The 17,387-nt window shown below is 37.8% G+C and overlaps 1 protein-coding gene across 1 annotated transcript in view; it reads right to left on the bottom strand.

Moving 5' to 3' along the window:
• Nucleotides 1-1,947: 1,947 nt before the first annotated feature.
• The window catches only part of LOC106903417 (guanine nucleotide-binding protein G(s) subunit alpha-like), a 33,476-nt gene continuing 18,036 nt past the window's right edge, over nucleotides 1,948-17,387 (bottom strand). Inside the window, exons 7-13 of the mRNA XM_088005743.1 lie at nucleotides 6,900-6,954; nucleotides 5,890-5,963; nucleotides 5,668-5,726; nucleotides 5,348-5,468; nucleotides 5,026-5,156; nucleotides 4,737-4,804; nucleotides 1,948-3,972 (exon numbers count right to left, since the gene is read on the bottom strand). Of these exons, the coding sequence (XP_087861869.1) occupies nucleotides 3,826-3,972; nucleotides 4,737-4,804; nucleotides 5,026-5,156; nucleotides 5,348-5,468; nucleotides 5,668-5,726; nucleotides 5,890-5,963; nucleotides 6,900-6,954 (655 nt within the window). The 3' untranslated portion in view covers nucleotides 1,948-3,825. The remainder of the gene's footprint in view (nucleotides 3,973-4,736; nucleotides 4,805-5,025; nucleotides 5,157-5,347; nucleotides 5,469-5,667; nucleotides 5,727-5,889; nucleotides 5,964-6,899; nucleotides 6,955-17,387) is intronic.

The raw sequence follows: 17,387 nt of genomic DNA, 5'->3' as shown, positions 1-17,387 counted from the left end.
GATCTTCAGTAAATGTGCTGCAATCTAATGTAGCATCCATATAATCAGAACTTGCACTAAATGGGTGTAAAATAAGTGAAAGTTAAGTATTAATATCAATGAGAACTTTACAAATCTGTCTCATTTGTGTTAAACATGAAGTAAAACAATAATGGACCTAAAATAAGCATCAACAAGCTTCATGTGAAATGAAATGAGAAATCAGTTTAGGCTTTTTGCTGGTGAGCCAAAATTAAACTAATTTATGACTGCAGCCTGTGGGACATTATGCATGTTGAGCTGCAAACATATTCAGGGTTCCTTCACGTCACAAGCCTTTCTATATTCAGCTTTCTAAAGTTCTCTGTTTTTTTATTAATTTACTGTGAATTTGTGGATGGCATTTCTAAAGGCAGTAGAATTTACAGAAGGAAACTAAACAGAAGAAACAGGAAAGAAGGTTCCAAACAAGGACAGGATGCCACAGGGAAGGAAAAATGAAAGCAGAGTATGGAGGGAGGAAGACAATGAAGGAACAGAAGTAGAAAATATGGACCGAAAGAACAAAGGGAAGACACAAGTGAGAAATACATGACAAAGGAAGGACAAGAAAGTATAAAAGGTAAGGACAGAAAAAAAGAAGGAAGGCTACAAGGAAGAAAGGTAAAAACACGAAGGGAAGACGATACCTTCAGACAAAGGGCCATGGGACTAAAATTTGAAAATACAAATATTTGACCATCCTCTTTTTCTTTTTCCAGACCTGGAAAATATTGAAATCAAATTTCAAACTTTTTCAAACGTAAATGGTGGATTTAGTCTCATAAGTTAGCCAGATGATTTGGCAAGGTGTTGGTTTGAAACAAGTCAAATAATAAGTAATATTACAGCACTTTAATGTTTGGCATCTGAAGTTTGAGCTCTTCTACTGCCGTCTTTACCTGATGAAAGACAACAGGGTTACTGATCCAAACAAAATTCTGATCAAAGTGCAACAAAAGGCAGCATCAGTTCAGTGTTTTCTCCTCTCCACAGTAATTGTTTATGATCCTCATTTCAGCAAAATGTGGTCGATTGAGTTGCAAGTTAAAATCTGACTTCTGGTTTAGTTCCTAGTCATGCAGTTAAAACTACAGCAATATAAAAAATGCATAAAAATCTCAATTTGATTCAGCTTTACAAGATTATTTTTGTAACTAGGCCAATTAATTTACTTTTTACTTAGTATCTAAATAGATTTTTTAAAGGGGTATTCATGATTTTATGTGTGATCTGGCTTAGTGCTTAGAGTAATGATTGTGTTTATTTTTAGACTTGTGCTTCCCTATCCCATCTATGAATTGCATTTTTGCTGCTCCTTGGCAGAGGAGATATTGTCTCTTCCAGAGTTTTCCCTTTATAAACAATTTCTTTAACAGAACCTACAAACTGAGAATATAAATGGATGAAAAGAAAGATTAGATAATAGATCGCTGGATGGGTGATTGATAAAGGGACAAACAGCTAGCTAGCTAGATGAACGAATGATTTTCTTAATTTTAAAACGTAAAAACAGAAAATAGGATCCTTTAAAAATAATCCCTGAACTTCATATTAATCAAAAAATAAGGGGTCTTTTTTTTAAGAGTCTTGTTACATTTGATGATCTAAACAAGTGTCATTTAGCTCTGAGGATCGTGAATTGTGAAATGAATTGTGTCATTTAGCTCTGAGGTTGCAGACCTCTGGACTAAGTGAACTATGCACGAAATTTCTAAACAGACAAACAAGCGGGACCTTAATCATGTTCTTCTTACATATTTACCCATGTGAGGAAGCAAAACCCTAAATCCGACCCAAACAGGTCCAGACTGAGGAGGAACTCTGCAGCTAGAACGCACCATGACCTCCATGAAATTGGGTTTTACTAAAACTGCTTTAGCCTTTGTGTGAATGTAATGTGGACTGAGCCAAACACTAAAATAACTGTTTTTGAGGCAAAGAACAGTTTGTTTTATGTAAAAAAACAAAAAAAAAAAAAGGAAAAAACTTTTCCCACTTGATATGTCCCTCTCCCTCAAAAGAGTTAAAAACTAAGACAAACAAAAAATGAATACCCACCTGGGCACCAGCTCACAAGGTGTACCGCAAATATATATAAAATATAGAATCTGAAATATATTTTATATATATATATTAAATTGTGTTAGGAGTCAGTATTGTCACTACACAGCATTAAGGTGGTGTGTCTGATTTTTCTTTTTTTTTTTCAACTTTTTAAAATTCCTATTATATAAACCAGAGGAGTCAAAGCAGAACAAAAATAATCAATGAACAAACAAAATGTGGAAAAACAATGTAAATAACCAACAGACGAAAGGCCTCCTCCCCGACCGAACGCTCCTCCCCATTCGCGTCTCGCTCAGCGGCGGCAGCGGGACGGCGGGTCGGGTGAGCTGGTCCGGACGCGGCGGCACCGACCCGTCCAGATGTACAGCGCAGTGAAACATAACTTACATGTTTAGCTCATTTTTCACACGTACAGTCGTGATCAAGGCACAGGGATCTTCTACAAGTCATTTTCTTTTCTTCAATAAAGTTGTACAAAATAATACATTTTACAGTCTGTACAAGAATAATAGTCCAGCAGTAAATAAAAAGACAGACGCACTTAAAGCCGGGTGGGGAGGAGGAGGGGGAGGAGATGACAGAACAAGACGAAGGGAGAGGAAGGAGGGAGCTGACGATGAGGATCATCTGTGTGTGTGTGTGGGGTGTGTGTGTGTGTGTGTGTGTGTGTGTGTGCCCAGTTATAAAACGTTGCATCCAGTCTCTGCAAATCTTTAACGTCATGATTTTCTGTTGCCGTTTATCCTCAATAAGTCAAACCTGTTCTTTATTTTCCACGTTAAATAGTTGTCAAATAGCAGCAGGGGAAAATGGGGACAATGATGTAGAGTAACATGTTGGTGTATGAGTGTGTGTGTTTGGGATGGAGGGGTTAAAATGGTGCACAAAGGCAGATCTCACACACTGTGTACACCGACAAACAACATAGGGTAAAAACTAACAAAAACTTAAAACTTGAATTGTGTTATTACAGGAATATATAGTATTTATATTTATATGTATTTATATATATATACATATTTATATACACACATATATAAATATCTATATATATAGCTTGTATTTTTTTTTGTTTTTGCACTGCATTAAGTTCATTGGTATGCATGATTCTTATGCATCATATGATATTTTTTTGTTTGCTTGTGTTTCCTCGACTAGTTTCTTGAAGAGCAGTCCATGAGAGCAGCGTGGCTTCATCTCAGAGTCACGCTCACGTCCGCAGGCAGTCATTAATCAATTAGTGTGTCCATGCCGGGCACAGGAGAAAATAAAACAAAACAAAACAAAACAAAACAAAACAAAACAAAAAAACAGCTGACAGCCACTCCTCTGTTTCAGCTTGCCACCATCTGAGTCCATCTGTTCTCTTCAGCACGCGGTGAATAAACTCCTGCATGTGAGCAGATCCCCCCCCCCCTGCTAACTATTAGAGCAAGAGGCTGGAGTGGGTCATGATTATGCAATATTCAAGGGTCTGAACGTCTCATTCTGTAGTGCATGTGTACCTGTGAGCGGGTGGTCGTGTAAATGAGAGGCTGACAGCCGATGGTAAAAAGTCTTCTCACTTTTCCGTAGTTATGAAGCTGGATTACCAGGAGGATGGGGTGGAGGAGAGGAGAGGTCAGGCTTATCGGTCATTTAGGTGAATTTGGTAACAGTGAAGAGGTGATTGGCTAACTGGTCGTAGTGAGGCGGGTGGTCGTTGGGTAAGTAGGGCGGGCCTGGCGAAGCTGCGCATCACAAGAGCTCGTACTGCCGTAGGTGCATCCTCTGTATGATGTCCCGACAGTCACTGAAGACACGCCGGATGTTTTCCGTGTCAACGGCGCAGGTGAAGTGCGGGTAACAGTAATGCCGTCCGTCCCCACTGGCTGTGCTGATCCTCTGAAGACATACAGGAAAGACGACAGGTTAGTAGTGGTGAATCTTGAGAGCCCACACGCAGAAATGCAACGGGCTTTCCGATAAAACAATCTTCTGTTTGCAAAAGCAACACCTGGCGATGCAGAAGCTGAACATTTCAACTATTTCATTTACAACTTTGTTGTACTTTTCTCATGTTTTACTATGTAAAACATGAGATTTGCAAGCTTAAGAAAATGCACCGCACTAAAATCTAGAATCATTAAAAGTAGGTCACATGTTTTCAGAAAAAGTTTTACATTAATTTTACAGTACTAAGATTTTAATTGCCAAATATCTGTTGGATGCAGTTACGACCATCATAACTGTTTATTTGCTTTGGTACACATTCATCTTTCAATCCTACTTAACTGAAACATTCAAACAGTTATTAAATACATGCTTATTTAGAATAAGATTTGACATTTTACACGGCAAAATAAAATGTTTCAGTTTTATCGTCTTGTTTGCAAGAGATGGTGAGATTGAACGAGAGGTGGACTGATGCATTTGGGCTTCATCCGCTGTAATCAGTGAAAGGTGATAAAATGGGATTCTCTATGGAAAGTAACCTGGAGCACATGCAGTAGCTTTATCTATGAGAACAAAAATACAACAATATAATTACTTTACTTGACAATCATAAGTTTTTGTAAATAAATGAGAAATTGGTTGTTCAAAGCGCTAAAAAAACAAAACAAACAAAAAAAAAAACCCATCACCAAGAAAACGACCTTTGCACGAACCAAAAACTCATCCCGTATGAAGTACTTTGCTCTGGTCACCCTGGGATCCTCTCCTGGTTCTGGTATTGCTGTTGAAAATGTAGAAATACAGTCAACCTTTCACATATTTAGCACACACACCTTCATCTGATTAAAAGCATCCGTTTTGTTTCAAAGAAGATATTTTAGCACAAAAATTTAAAGCAAATCTCAACATTTAGTGGGCATCATCATCTCTGGAACAGAGCGTGACACGTACAGATGAACATAAATGCAGGTCAGATGTCTGACTAAAGGTTGGGTAACTCACCATCATCAGGCGTAGTGTAGCGTGCAAATTCTCCAAAATACTCCTCGATTTTAGATTTTCCCGCCAAAACCTTCTCAGCTAGAAGATCCTGTTTGTTCAGGAAGAGGATTACCGAAATCGTCCGTAGCCACCTGTGCAGAAAAATTATGAAATCGGGTGTTAGATTAGATGAAAAATGCATTCATAAAAAAATAATGAAGTCATAAGTTATAGTGTCTACAATAACTGTGTAGACTAACACATTTAAAGAGAGAATATGCTTGTTTTACATTTACTATTTACTGAATCTAGCAACAACAAAAAAAACAAAAAACCGCTGGACCTGTTGTTCCAAATGTTCTTGAACAGATTGAGCGCTTCCTGCAGTCTGTTGGTATGATTGTCTTCTCTGATCACCATGTTGTAGCTGCTACTTGCTACCACAAAGATGATGGCTGTCACATCTGGACAAGAGTTAAAAAACAGACATGAAGGGAAAAACAAATCATGTTTCTGTTGTCAACCATAATTTCCAAAAACACATTTGTAGCTCAAGTTCAGATATTAGTGTCTGTATGTAATAAAACCATGTCAAACTAAATAGAACATTTTCTATGAATAATAATCTTCATTTTTGTCAAAGCAGTAAAGTTGACATCTAACCATTAAAACACTGGATCCATTTTCGGCGTTCATCCCTCTGACCTCCGACGTCAAACATACTGCGACACACAGGAAGTTAAAATTTCATTTGAATCAGGTGATAATAAAAGCGTGACAGTTGAATAAAGAAGCATTTGTACCATAAATATTACTCAAGTAATTTTTATTGTGACTATAACCTTGATCACCTAATATTTGTGGCAAGCTTAGTTTGAAACTTACTGGAAATTAACTTTGTCGATTTGAAACTTGGTTTCAAAGATCCCAGACGTCAGAACTCTGCATCTCAAGAGGTCCTGAAAGAGGAGGAAAAGCAAGCAGCAAATATAGGACACTTTTATTAAACAGTCTTTGTTTTGCGTGAACTGAACTGGTGGAAAAAAAAAAAAAGTTTCCAACAATATCTTTTCCCCTTTGAACAAAAACAAGACCTAATGTTTTGCAGCTTTATTCAACTGCAGGAAAAAAAAGCATGAATGGACGGTTTCTCCTTTTTTTTAATGTTATTTTTATTGCTATGACTATTACCTGTCCGCAAAAAGTAAAACAATAATAAATAAAAATCAGTAAGTAAAAGCAGACAAAAATAATTTACAGGACAAGTTCTCACTGAAGTCATGGTTAAAAACAAACTGTTTCTGTTTCAGATCTGCTCTTAAATTTGTCTAAGTTGTGGATGTTGCTGCGTTTTGACATATTTTTGCCCACCTCTTGTGGTCAGAAAGGGTTTCTAATTGATTGCTTGATTTCACAGATATGGCAAACAACAGATCTGGACTAAAAACAAATATAAATGTGGTTGATTGATAAATGTATTATTTAATAATGGGAGTGAATACCTTTTCAACACTCGACCAGGTTGTTTCAGGCTTTCCTCCACTTATTAAATGGGAATAGTTTTTTTTTTTTGTTTGTTTTGTTTTGGAGGTTGAAATGGTCTGATAAAGATTTATTCAATAACCTGAAACATTTAAGTGTGACAAAATAAAAAACAAAGAATAAATCCGTTCTTGTTCACCACTAAGTAATAAACAAGTGGCAGTACGGGGAAGTGAAGTTATTAGTAATGAAAATGAATGAACAAAGTAGCACACAACAGTGAGCAAGTGGAGCTAGTGTGCTCAGAACCCGTGCACACAAAATAAAGCAACTAATTAAATAACTCTTTTCCTCGTTGAGTTCTGTAAACAAGTTGCATGATTGATGTTTGTGGAAAATCTGGTAGATGTTACCTGATCCGTGGGGGTGTAGTCGTTCTGCCTCACCACATCAATCCTGTCTAAGAAGCTGCAAACAGAACAAATAAAAACAATCAGAACTGAACTTTTACACAAACCCATTGACACACAAAGGCAGCTGTGCATGTTTCTATGATTACAATTCCCCACATGTCCTGCTAATGCACGACCAACACGTACAAAGTCTGTGTACAGTCAATAGGGAAAGCATGAGAAGGATTGGAGCGGCTGTGACTGAACGGCCACAAGGGGGCGCTGTGTTTGAAGCTGCTGTGAGATCAGAGGCAGCCAGTCTGAGTCACCAGCAGCCGTTGGCTCTGTCAGACCAGAGGAGCCTCGTCAATGGAGCTGCTGTAGTAGTACAGGAGTACAGGAGGAGGAGTGTGGATCTGTGTACGCGCATGTGTGTGTGTGTGTGTGTGTGTGTGTGTGTGTGTGGAATCGGCTATGTGTGGGTGGGTATGCAGGCCCACAGCACATTCAGATTTGCAGACTGCCCACCCAAAGGCATGTTAATTGTCTTGCTGCACTGAGTGATAGCGCTGCCGCTTTTCAAGGTGCGAGTCGCTCTCGCGCTTTCTGGATGGCTGAATCAGAGTCAGCTGCTTTGAGGTGTTTGCTCCATCGAGTCAGGGCCGGGAAGGGAGTGAGGAAACACTGAGGTCAGTTCAGATATACTGAGAGGAAATCTTTAAACTGTTGTGGCAACAAACTCCCCTCCTAAAAAAAAAATCAGTGTGCAAAGAATCAATCAACAGGCTACCAAACTGCCTGTGTGTGTTTTAGAGGAATCATTTACAGGCAAAGTGAGGTAAATACAATAATGCACAGCAGCGAGGAGAATATACTATTATATATAGGAAGGACTACTGCGTCTTTCTCAAATATGATTTTTTGTTAAAATCTATATATATATATATATATATATATATAATATAATGAAAGGAATAAGTCAAATTCAGCAACAATAATTTAAGGCACAAGGCACTCGGACATACAGTCTGCACGTTTACATGTCTGAAGTTGCAAGAAGTTTCAAGTTTACACTGAAGTTTGGCCATCATGCAGAGGTGTGCTTCTCAACTAGCTGTAATGTCACACTTCATGAAGATGAAAAACATCAACATTTCAGGAAAGACGCGCGATAACGGATAACGAAAAGCTGAAGTAGTAACTTGAACCAAAAGAAATAAACATATTAATAATATTTCTACAGCAATAGCATTAAAAATACAGTAGAGTTCTAAGAAAAAATACAAATGTATTAACCCTTGGAAGCTGCTCGGGTCTGTGGGACCAGTTTTTACTTTTATTGTAGCAAGGAAAATACAAGTTCCAGTTTTTTCAAACAGACTCATTGGCGTTGATTCCGATATTTTCTGCGAAAAACATAATTCAGAAAAAAAATGTGATGACCGCCACCACGTTACGGAGTGAAAGCTTCTTCAATCACCACGGAGGCTCAGATGTCTTTTGCTGAACATTTCTGTTTTTTTTTTTTTTAACAAAAAATGGTGACAGCTGATAACGGCAACAGCTGTTCGTAACCTAGCAACCGAAATTAACAGAAGGCAAGACTGTGACAAAAGACAGAACCAGATCCTGTTAAGCATTCTTCAAAATAAAAGACTTCCTCTATCCAAATAAATCATGCCTCACACTTAAATATGTTTCACTTCACCCTTTGTAGTTATATAGAATAATGTTAAATTCAGTTAATAATCATCATCATGTAAATTATACTTAACATATAACTATAAAGAAGTCACAACACCAAACAAACCTCCTACACATTTACATTACACTCAGGATGTCCAGGTAACAAACCCAGACCTGATAAAAATGTGCACCTTCATGCCTGTTTGTGTGTGTTTGTGAGAAGAGGGGAAAGGGTTCGTGTGTGTGTTTATAGTGGATCATTATAACCATTTTCACCAATATGGGGAGGTCATTCATAGAAACAGAGAACATTTTCCTGATCTTAATTTCTTTCAGTTGTACTGAGCTCTACTAGTTAGGTTTGAGGTAAAGTATGAACAAAGTTTTTGGTAAAGGTTAGGGTTAGGAATATACTTGTATGGGGTTAGGAGGTTATGGAGAATGTCTGGGTTTGGCATAAATGCAGTTGCTACAATGAATGTGCAAAGTCCTTGGACTAAGAGGGGTGCAAGGATGTTTGTGTGAATTTTGTGTTACTGCAAAATAACATTAAAACACTGTTGCAACATGCAGCTGCCAGATGCTTCATTACAGACAAATGCCCATTCTTAGTCAACTTGGTGCCTGTATGCATGCAACTTGTGCTCTGCTTGGTTGAAATTTCCAATAAAGATACAGAAAAGATTTTAAAAAAAAGGTAATCAAAAAACCTTACAGATTGATTTAAAGATAAGCATACATGTTCACTTATATTGAATCCAAATGTGGTCCTTTTTAAAATGCACGTTTTTGTCATACAGCAAACATGAGTGATATTTTTCTTAAAATGTTTTCTTTAAAATTTAAAACGCAGAAAACAGTCAAATTTGCTGTTTATATAGATGTAATTGAAGTCGACATGTTTTTGTATTTTAATGTAAAAAGCTTTCTTTGTGTTGAATTTGAACAGTAAAATTCAGCGGGTCCACCAGACCAACAGTGGCTGTGCAACCAAAATATGAAAACCTTACAGGGATTAATGAGTGATGCATCAGTCGATCAACCAGTGATAAAAAACAAAAAGTTCTTTAATCATCTGCAAAATCTTAACCAGTTCATTTAAAAAATAATCAGAAATGAACAAAATCACAATCAGCAAATTAAATAGAAAGACAGAAATCAATATTGGCCATTTAATTTCATGATTGGTGCATCTCTCTAATAATAAATGCTTTAAGTGAGACAATGTGCTAATTAGGTAACAGTTTGCTTACAGTGTTTGTGCTGCTGCCTAATTCATTGAAATATACACTGCTCAAAAAAATAAAGGGAACACTCTAACACATCCTAGATCTGAATGAATGAAATATTCTCATCGAATACAAAGTTGAATGTGCTGACAACAAAATCACACAAAAATCATCAATGCAAATCAAATTTATTAACCAATGGAGGCCTGGATTTGGAGCTACACACAAAATTAAAGTGAAATGTTCCCTTTATTTTTTTGAACAGTATACTTCTGTTTTATTTGTCTTTGGGCTTATATATTTTAAATAAACACATATTTTCCTATGGTAAAATTAAAGCCCTTTTCAAACGTTTCCCTCAGCACACTTCAGAGATAAAAACGGAAAAATATTAACTAAAAACAGCAGCTTCTATTCCCTACTAAATTATTTCATTTATTACAGTTATTAATGTCTTGTATTTTACATTATACAGCAAGAACAAAGTAAACTAAAATATAAATGTTATCCCTCTCACACACAAATGCACCTGAACAAAACACAAATTTAACAAAATAAATCACCCAATTTCAATAGTTTTCTTTAATGTATAAAGTATAAGACCATCTTTATTTCAATTACACAGATTAATAAGCCGTTTGCTATTAGGAATAATAAATATTTATTACAATGAAACAGTCCAAACAAATACTGTGACGGTAAATGCCGTTCCTGCTCAAATTGAGTGCTTAACACAATACACAAAGAATGTTACAAAGAAAATCTCTAAAATAATGTTGTTGCTAAGTTTTCTGGCATTTGGCAATAGAAATAATTTTGATGAATCTAACCTAAATTAAGAGATGTTTGGTATGATTTAACCTCAGAAAGTAAGGGAAATTGTGTCTTTTTATTAGGTGTATGGAAATCTGGTTTAAACTGTAAATAATGTTTCCAAATTTAAGCTTTCATCAAATGTTGGATTGCACTTTATTACAAAACTATGTCGTTTGAATGTCAAGTACTTAGAAGGATTTTATATAGAAATCATGCACTTCCCAAAATTTAAAAACAACAATTGAAATCCAAGCACCTACAAGAATTTCAAGAACCAGTCGTATGAACTCTGAAAATAAAACCAAAAACTCAATTGGAAGATTTACCCAGATGGTATCAATTTGCAGAGATCACATTTCTGGAAACAGTTTTTACAGTAAAAAGTAGCTCAACAGAGAAAAGAAAAACCTGCAAGAATTAATGATAAAGACGTTTGGAAGAAAAATTGCATTTACTAAAAACAGGCAGCTGACACAGGGAGATTTCCCTCCTTGTTTGACTCTAGACTCGCTGGATTTGTTGACGACTAGAAAGGTGGGAAGGTAGTTTGGAGCTGCCTCCTTGAGATCAGGTATGTAAGCTCCCCTCTGAGATAAGCAGGAATGTGGCAGTCAGGGGTGAAATGTGACATTAGGGCAGCAGGTAACCCACCGAGCAGAGCGGGGAGGGGGAGGGAATGCGGAAGCTCAAATACTGAACGGGTTACTGGACCAACCATGAGACGGCGAGTTCAGAAAGAGGACGCAACTGAGAGACAGCGGAAGAATAAAAGAGAACAAATGTGCAGAACACACACTAAAGCTGCTTATCAGGCAGTCAGTCAGGTAGCGCTGGCTCTCTGCTCCCACACAGAAGTGGAGAACCGTGTGGAGCCGGGCCGCCTCACATCCACCGCCTAATCCCCTGCAATCACCCACCTCTGCCTTCCCCGAACAGTCGCCTCCAGAGCTCCCAGCGACATAAATACACTGGATGTGACAGAACCTGAACGCCACAGCCGCTCCAATCATGACGGAGTTAACATGGCCTCCTGAGCCAAACTCGTGTTTATACGCGGCTCTGTTCTGAGGCGTCGGCACGCCCAGCACAAACACACCGCTCAGTTTTTAGCAGTTCTCCCTATTAATAGGACAAGTGCCAATAATAACCGTGTCTAGTAAGTTGAACTGAATAAAAGTGGCTGCCCCCAGTAACAGAGAGGTCTGTGGTGTTATGAATAACCTGCCAGGGTTATTCTGGGGTAGCAGACAGGCCGACTTAAACCGTGGAAATACACACAGGCCACTCGTCTGGACAGCAAAAATAGCACAATATTTACAACAAAAGATAACAGCTAGTATTTTAGTCGTTTTGTTGCTAATTTGAAGGTGAGACAGCTGTAAAGGGAGTATTTCGTAGAAAGCTAAATTTAAATGCTACACACCTATTTTTAAATGTTCCATGTGCTTTTTTTTTGTCTTATACTTTCTGTTTGTGCTACTGTTTTATAAAAAAGTGTATGCAAAAAACTGAAGCTTGAATAATTATAAAAAGAAAACTTACACAGCCATTTTTAAGTTTTTTGTGTTTTTACGTAACTGCTGTCAAAATATTTTCAGAACAGCCGTATCTTCCGAGTGGATCCACTTTGCATTTTTAAGTTCTGTTTGAATTTTTTACTTCCACATTTGACCAAAACCGCAGAGATCTTTACATGCTGAAGAGCAGCAGCAGCAGGGAAGCTGAAAACTCTCCCAAAATGCTTTTTTTTAAACTTATTAAAGGAGGAGAATTAGGACTAAGGATTACTCAGGTTATGACCAGACCATCAGCTCAAGATGGGATTTAACTACTCTGTACTGCTGCTGTTGGCCAACACACTGCTTTCATGGAAAAACAAAACATTTTCTTAATTTACTACAAAAACGTTAAATCTTTTTTTTTTAATAAAAAGAGTTGCTTTTGTAAAACCAAACTGCATAAGAAAAGGTTAACTAATTTTTTTTTTATGTCATCTCAAGGAAACTATTAGTAGAAATTACGGAAAACCATTTTAATTACATTCAAAAATGTACCTTCTTGTAATTTTATTAAACAAAGTTTCTCTCGGAGTGTATGATTCAGCGTGACACAAGCGCGAAACATCTGGAAAACGTTGCCGGATCCGAGCTGCTGCGCGGTCCGCTGTGTGACAAGCAGGCCGACTCACACACAGGCAGGCAGGCAGGAAGGTTCGCGGGCAGGACCGAGTCCGTAAAAAGCTCCTCTTTCCACATCTGCCCCAAACTATTTACATTTTCTGGCTTTTTAAAAGTTCAACAAGGCATCGCTTAAATATTTGCAGCATTTCCCTCCGAAAAACAAAAGAGTTTAATTTGTTTCACAATACTTCTGTCAACTACAATGAGCTGAATTAGCTTGTTGCATGTTTCTTAGTCTAGCTGTTTATTTAACTGGTTGACTTATTCATTGTGTACCGTTTACTTTTTTGAATTACAGACTAAGCTAAGATGGTTTTAAATCCAACAAAACACATAGGATTTCTTGTGGAATATATATCACATGACATTAGAGGTTTAATTATTGTCCAGTCATCATCTATGCTATTTCTTTGAAAAACCAAAAAGTTAAAATGGGAATTAATCTATAGTACAATTTGTTCACTTTATTTCTAATCTGTAATGGATTTAATTTCTTCCTATTTTTAAACATATTTACTATCAATACTTGATAGTAGAGACATGGATAATAATTGACAAAAAATATAAGAAGCTTATGTCCTTAAAAACTAAAAGGCTTTCAAACTTGGTATGCTCCAAAAACACACATTTCTGCACAGATCAAAACTAAAACGCATGTCTCCAGAGCGTCAAGTCCGGTCAGAAAACGGTCTTGGCGCTTCCTTTAGGAGTGGGGAGAAAAGAGTGAGCACGGCCCGACGAGGGGAGCGATTCCAGGGGCTTTACGGTCTCTTTGTTCATTAACGCCTCAACCTGCGAGGCGACGCAAGCAAAGGCTTCACCAGCCGACCCCGATTCTCACACACAAAACGTATCCTGTGAAACGGAGAGCGGGAGAAAGACGGGGAAAGAAAGGAGAGAGAAGGCTGTGTCTGACATTACAGCGCTGCTCCAAAAATAGCTCCCTGGCGCCCTGGCCTCCAGCTTGGTTGTCATGGTGACAGAACCACAGGCGCTAAAAATAGAAACAGCTCCAAATCCTGTGCAGCTGGAGAGAGACAGACAGAGAGAGAGAGACAGAAAGAAAGATAAAAAAGGAGGAGGAGGAAAAGACCAAGCTACAGAGGAGGGAGACGAGAAGAAGAAAGAAAAGAAAGAAGCAGGGACAGGAGAGAGAGAAAGAGACAGAGGAGGAAATACAGCGAGAAACAACGAGGTACAGAGAGAGAACCATGCCTGGAATGGAGTGGGTTAGCGAGAAGAGAAAAAGAGCACAAGATGTATGAGGGGGGAAAAAAACATCAAAAAGATTTAATGCACGTCTGAAAATTAGAAAAAGAAAGCTAAGAGTAACGGAGAGCGATGAGAAACTAAAAATAACTAGAAATAAGATGTGAAACATGAAAAAAATGAAGGACAAACATAAACTCGCAACATTTTAAAAAAAGAGATGAAAAGAAGTAAAGATGGAAAGATTAAAGAAGTACACAAAATAAAATCAAAATGGAAAAAAAACTGAAATTTGGTGGCATACAAAAATAATTCATATATGTTTGAAAATTAACAGCAAGTTAGGAAATAACACTAGAAAAAGCTAAAGTGAATTAACGGAAAGCCAAGAATAACATAAAGCAACTGCGGAAGGAATAGGCCGGGACAGCAGCGCCGCGGCGAAACTATGGCAGAAAAGTTTCCAAAAGTGTTCGCCTCCAACATCTCCACGCTCAACTCTACTTCTGCTCCGCATCTGCTAACACCGTCACGTCTCTCAAACACACCTGAGCTTATTACACAGCTACGCCGCGCCAACTTCAGCTGCGGTCCCATCCCCACGAGTCAGAGACTCAACACGTCCATTTTCTGTCCCACCACATGCAGCTGTGAGGGAGGGAACCAGGGGGGAGGAAGGACAGAGCGGAGAGGAGAAGAGGGACATCGGAGGGGGAAACGCCGACAGCGCGTTGCCGTCGCGACACGACTGCAATGAGCAGATAGCTAACTGAGCCAAGACGCTCCACCAGCGTCCAAACCCAGCTAATAATAACTCCTCCTTTTCTTCAAGCTCCAAAAAACTTTAATAAAACAAAAATGTTGCACTTAAACATTTTTTTTAACTATACTATTATAACAAGATCAAAAACAAAATGAAATAAAACCATTTTCTGTTAAAGTTCATAACTACAAATTATTTTAGTCTTAGAAAGCTTTTTTTTATTTTTATTTAAAAATAATTTATTTCAGCGCACAATAAATTAAATACATAAGCAAGTCAGAATGATTTAATAGTTTATAGTGTTTGTCCCGCGTATTCTGGTGTTTTTATACATCTAGATTAAACTGAATAATCTAAAATGTCATCCTAGTTTTATTTTCATTTTTTAGTTTATTATGTGAAACAAAGAGTTTTCAGAGTTATTTTATATAATTAAGCAAATTTCAGTTTAGTTAGTGTCAACAAATGAATGAAGACACATTTTATCCATATCTATTCTATATTCATATGGTTTTTTTTATTTTGTGGGTTTCTTGTTTTTAATTCTGTATAGCACTTTGAGCTGCTCTTAGTGTGAAGGGTACTTTATAAATAAAATTGACTTATTTCCTACTAAATAACTGCACATGAGCAGTATGCATTTTTAATGCTCGAGTGTCAGAAGTGACTCCTGGCCAAATTGAGCCTCTGAGGCTACACTAATTATTGTAAATTCATCTATTTTTATTTGAGCCCCATATTTAAAGTACAAGCCTATTATGAACCAATGTTTTCAGAAGTATTTAATATATAATCATATTAAAGTGTTTCTACATCAACATGTTCACTAAAGTTCTCTAACAAACCTTCACCATACAGACACTGATACTACAGACAGGTGGACTGCATTTACTAACGAGGATACTTCTGAAGGCTATGGATTATTGTGACAACAGTAAATCAAAACAATAAATGGTAATACAATAAATGCCCAATCCTATTCTGAATTTTATTTAATGGGATCAGAGTAAAGTCCACAAAAATGATAGATGAATGTCACCGTTTTGAAAATTTGCAACAAAAAAATATATATATTTGAAAACATAATCTTATTTTCACCTCTTTGTTATGTGGTACTTTGTGTCAGCCGATCACATAAAATATCAATAAAGCACAGATCAAGAAGGGGTCTGAATACTTTTGCATATACTGTGTTTGTATACTTTAAAAGCCAAATCCAAAGATAAGGGACAAGATGTGTTTAAAGGTTGCCCCTTTTGTCTTATGCTAATGATTCTGAAAACCCATCAGGTAAACACGGTGACACTCTCCCAGAGAATAAAATGGCTCAGTGTTTTGTGCAGCTTTGTCTGCCGCTCCTCCAAATATATCTCCTGTCTGCGGCAGGTCAGCAGCATCCCATGATGCGCTTGCTTTTCAAAAGCTCCTTCAGGCCCCCATGTGCTAGCATTTATTTCCTTTGTTTGCATCTCACTCCAGCCACAAATGTCTTCCCTTTCTCCTCATTTAAAAAAAGAACAGCTCAGAATTTGGCTATGAAGCAGTCAGGGAGAAATGAACGAGAAAGATTGATGACATCGCACAAAAGAGACGTGCAGTTAGGTTTGACTGGAAACAGAGGCGGCACGTCTGGCACCGTCTCAAGTTAACTAAATCTGCCAACCAGCGAATCATGCTCACGAGGTGAAACATCATTATGACTTGCTTTTTTATTCCAACAAGCTAAGAAAAACTAATACGTGGTGGGGATTTTACAAATCTCATGACGAGGAATACTCTCATTTCTAAAGCCATGATTGCCATTTTCTACAGGCAATGCTGATGTAAAAGGTATTCATCTGCCTTATTCATATTTTCTGAAAGCTAAAGAAAATGTAAAAAGCTTTTTTTTTTTACACAAGAAGACATGAACTTTATTGAGTAAAAGCACAGAGACTGTTCTGGTCAGAGATTGACTTCCAATCAGGCCTCGTTTCGGAGTTAAAACAAACCCGTGCCTCAGTCTTGTCACTCTCTTTGGACCTTGGATGTGAACTGCCTACAGTGACAGCAACTGAACTCAACACATCCTCGTGAAATCAAGGGCAACACCATCCTTGCAACAACACCATTCAAGATGATGCCATATAAAATGGCTTGCTACAGAAAAAAAATCATAAAAATCAACAGGATCACACAGGAGGATGACTGAGCAAAAAGGCAGCCAGGGAAGCTTCACTGACTTCTTCTTCATCACACAGATGAAAAAGCATCGCACACATTCAACTTCTTCCTTTTCCCCCGTTTTTTTATTATAGCATAAAGTGGGCGATGTCATTCGCCTTTTATAAACAAAGAAAAGGAGGTTGGGGGGATGACTTTGTCCGGTGCTGATTCAGGGTTGACATTTCCATTTAATGCTAACAACCTTCATCAATAATGCTGAAGTTGTCTCCCTCCTAACACACTCGCTCATTCTTTCTCCTTCTGCAGCCTGCCTGGGTTAAAAATAGCTCTTCCCTCTCTTTTTCTCCGCTTCTCCGTTTACATAAGCATACGGAGGGGGGAGGGGAGCACTTCCGGTCTGGCCACCCAGCCCAGCATCTGATCCATAACGAGGAGAGGAGAGAGGAGAAGAAGAGTACAG

Source organism: Poecilia mexicana, unplaced genomic scaffold (assembly GCF_051168715.1).
Source record: "Poecilia mexicana isolate PSO_F unplaced genomic scaffold, ASM5116871v1 scaffold_5, whole genome shotgun sequence".
In the NCBI taxonomy this organism is placed as follows: Eukaryota; Metazoa; Chordata; class Actinopteri; order Cyprinodontiformes; family Poeciliidae; genus Poecilia; species Poecilia mexicana.
The sequence above is the reverse complement of the archived record's forward strand: the minus strand, read 5'-3'. Positions and strand labels throughout refer to the sequence as shown.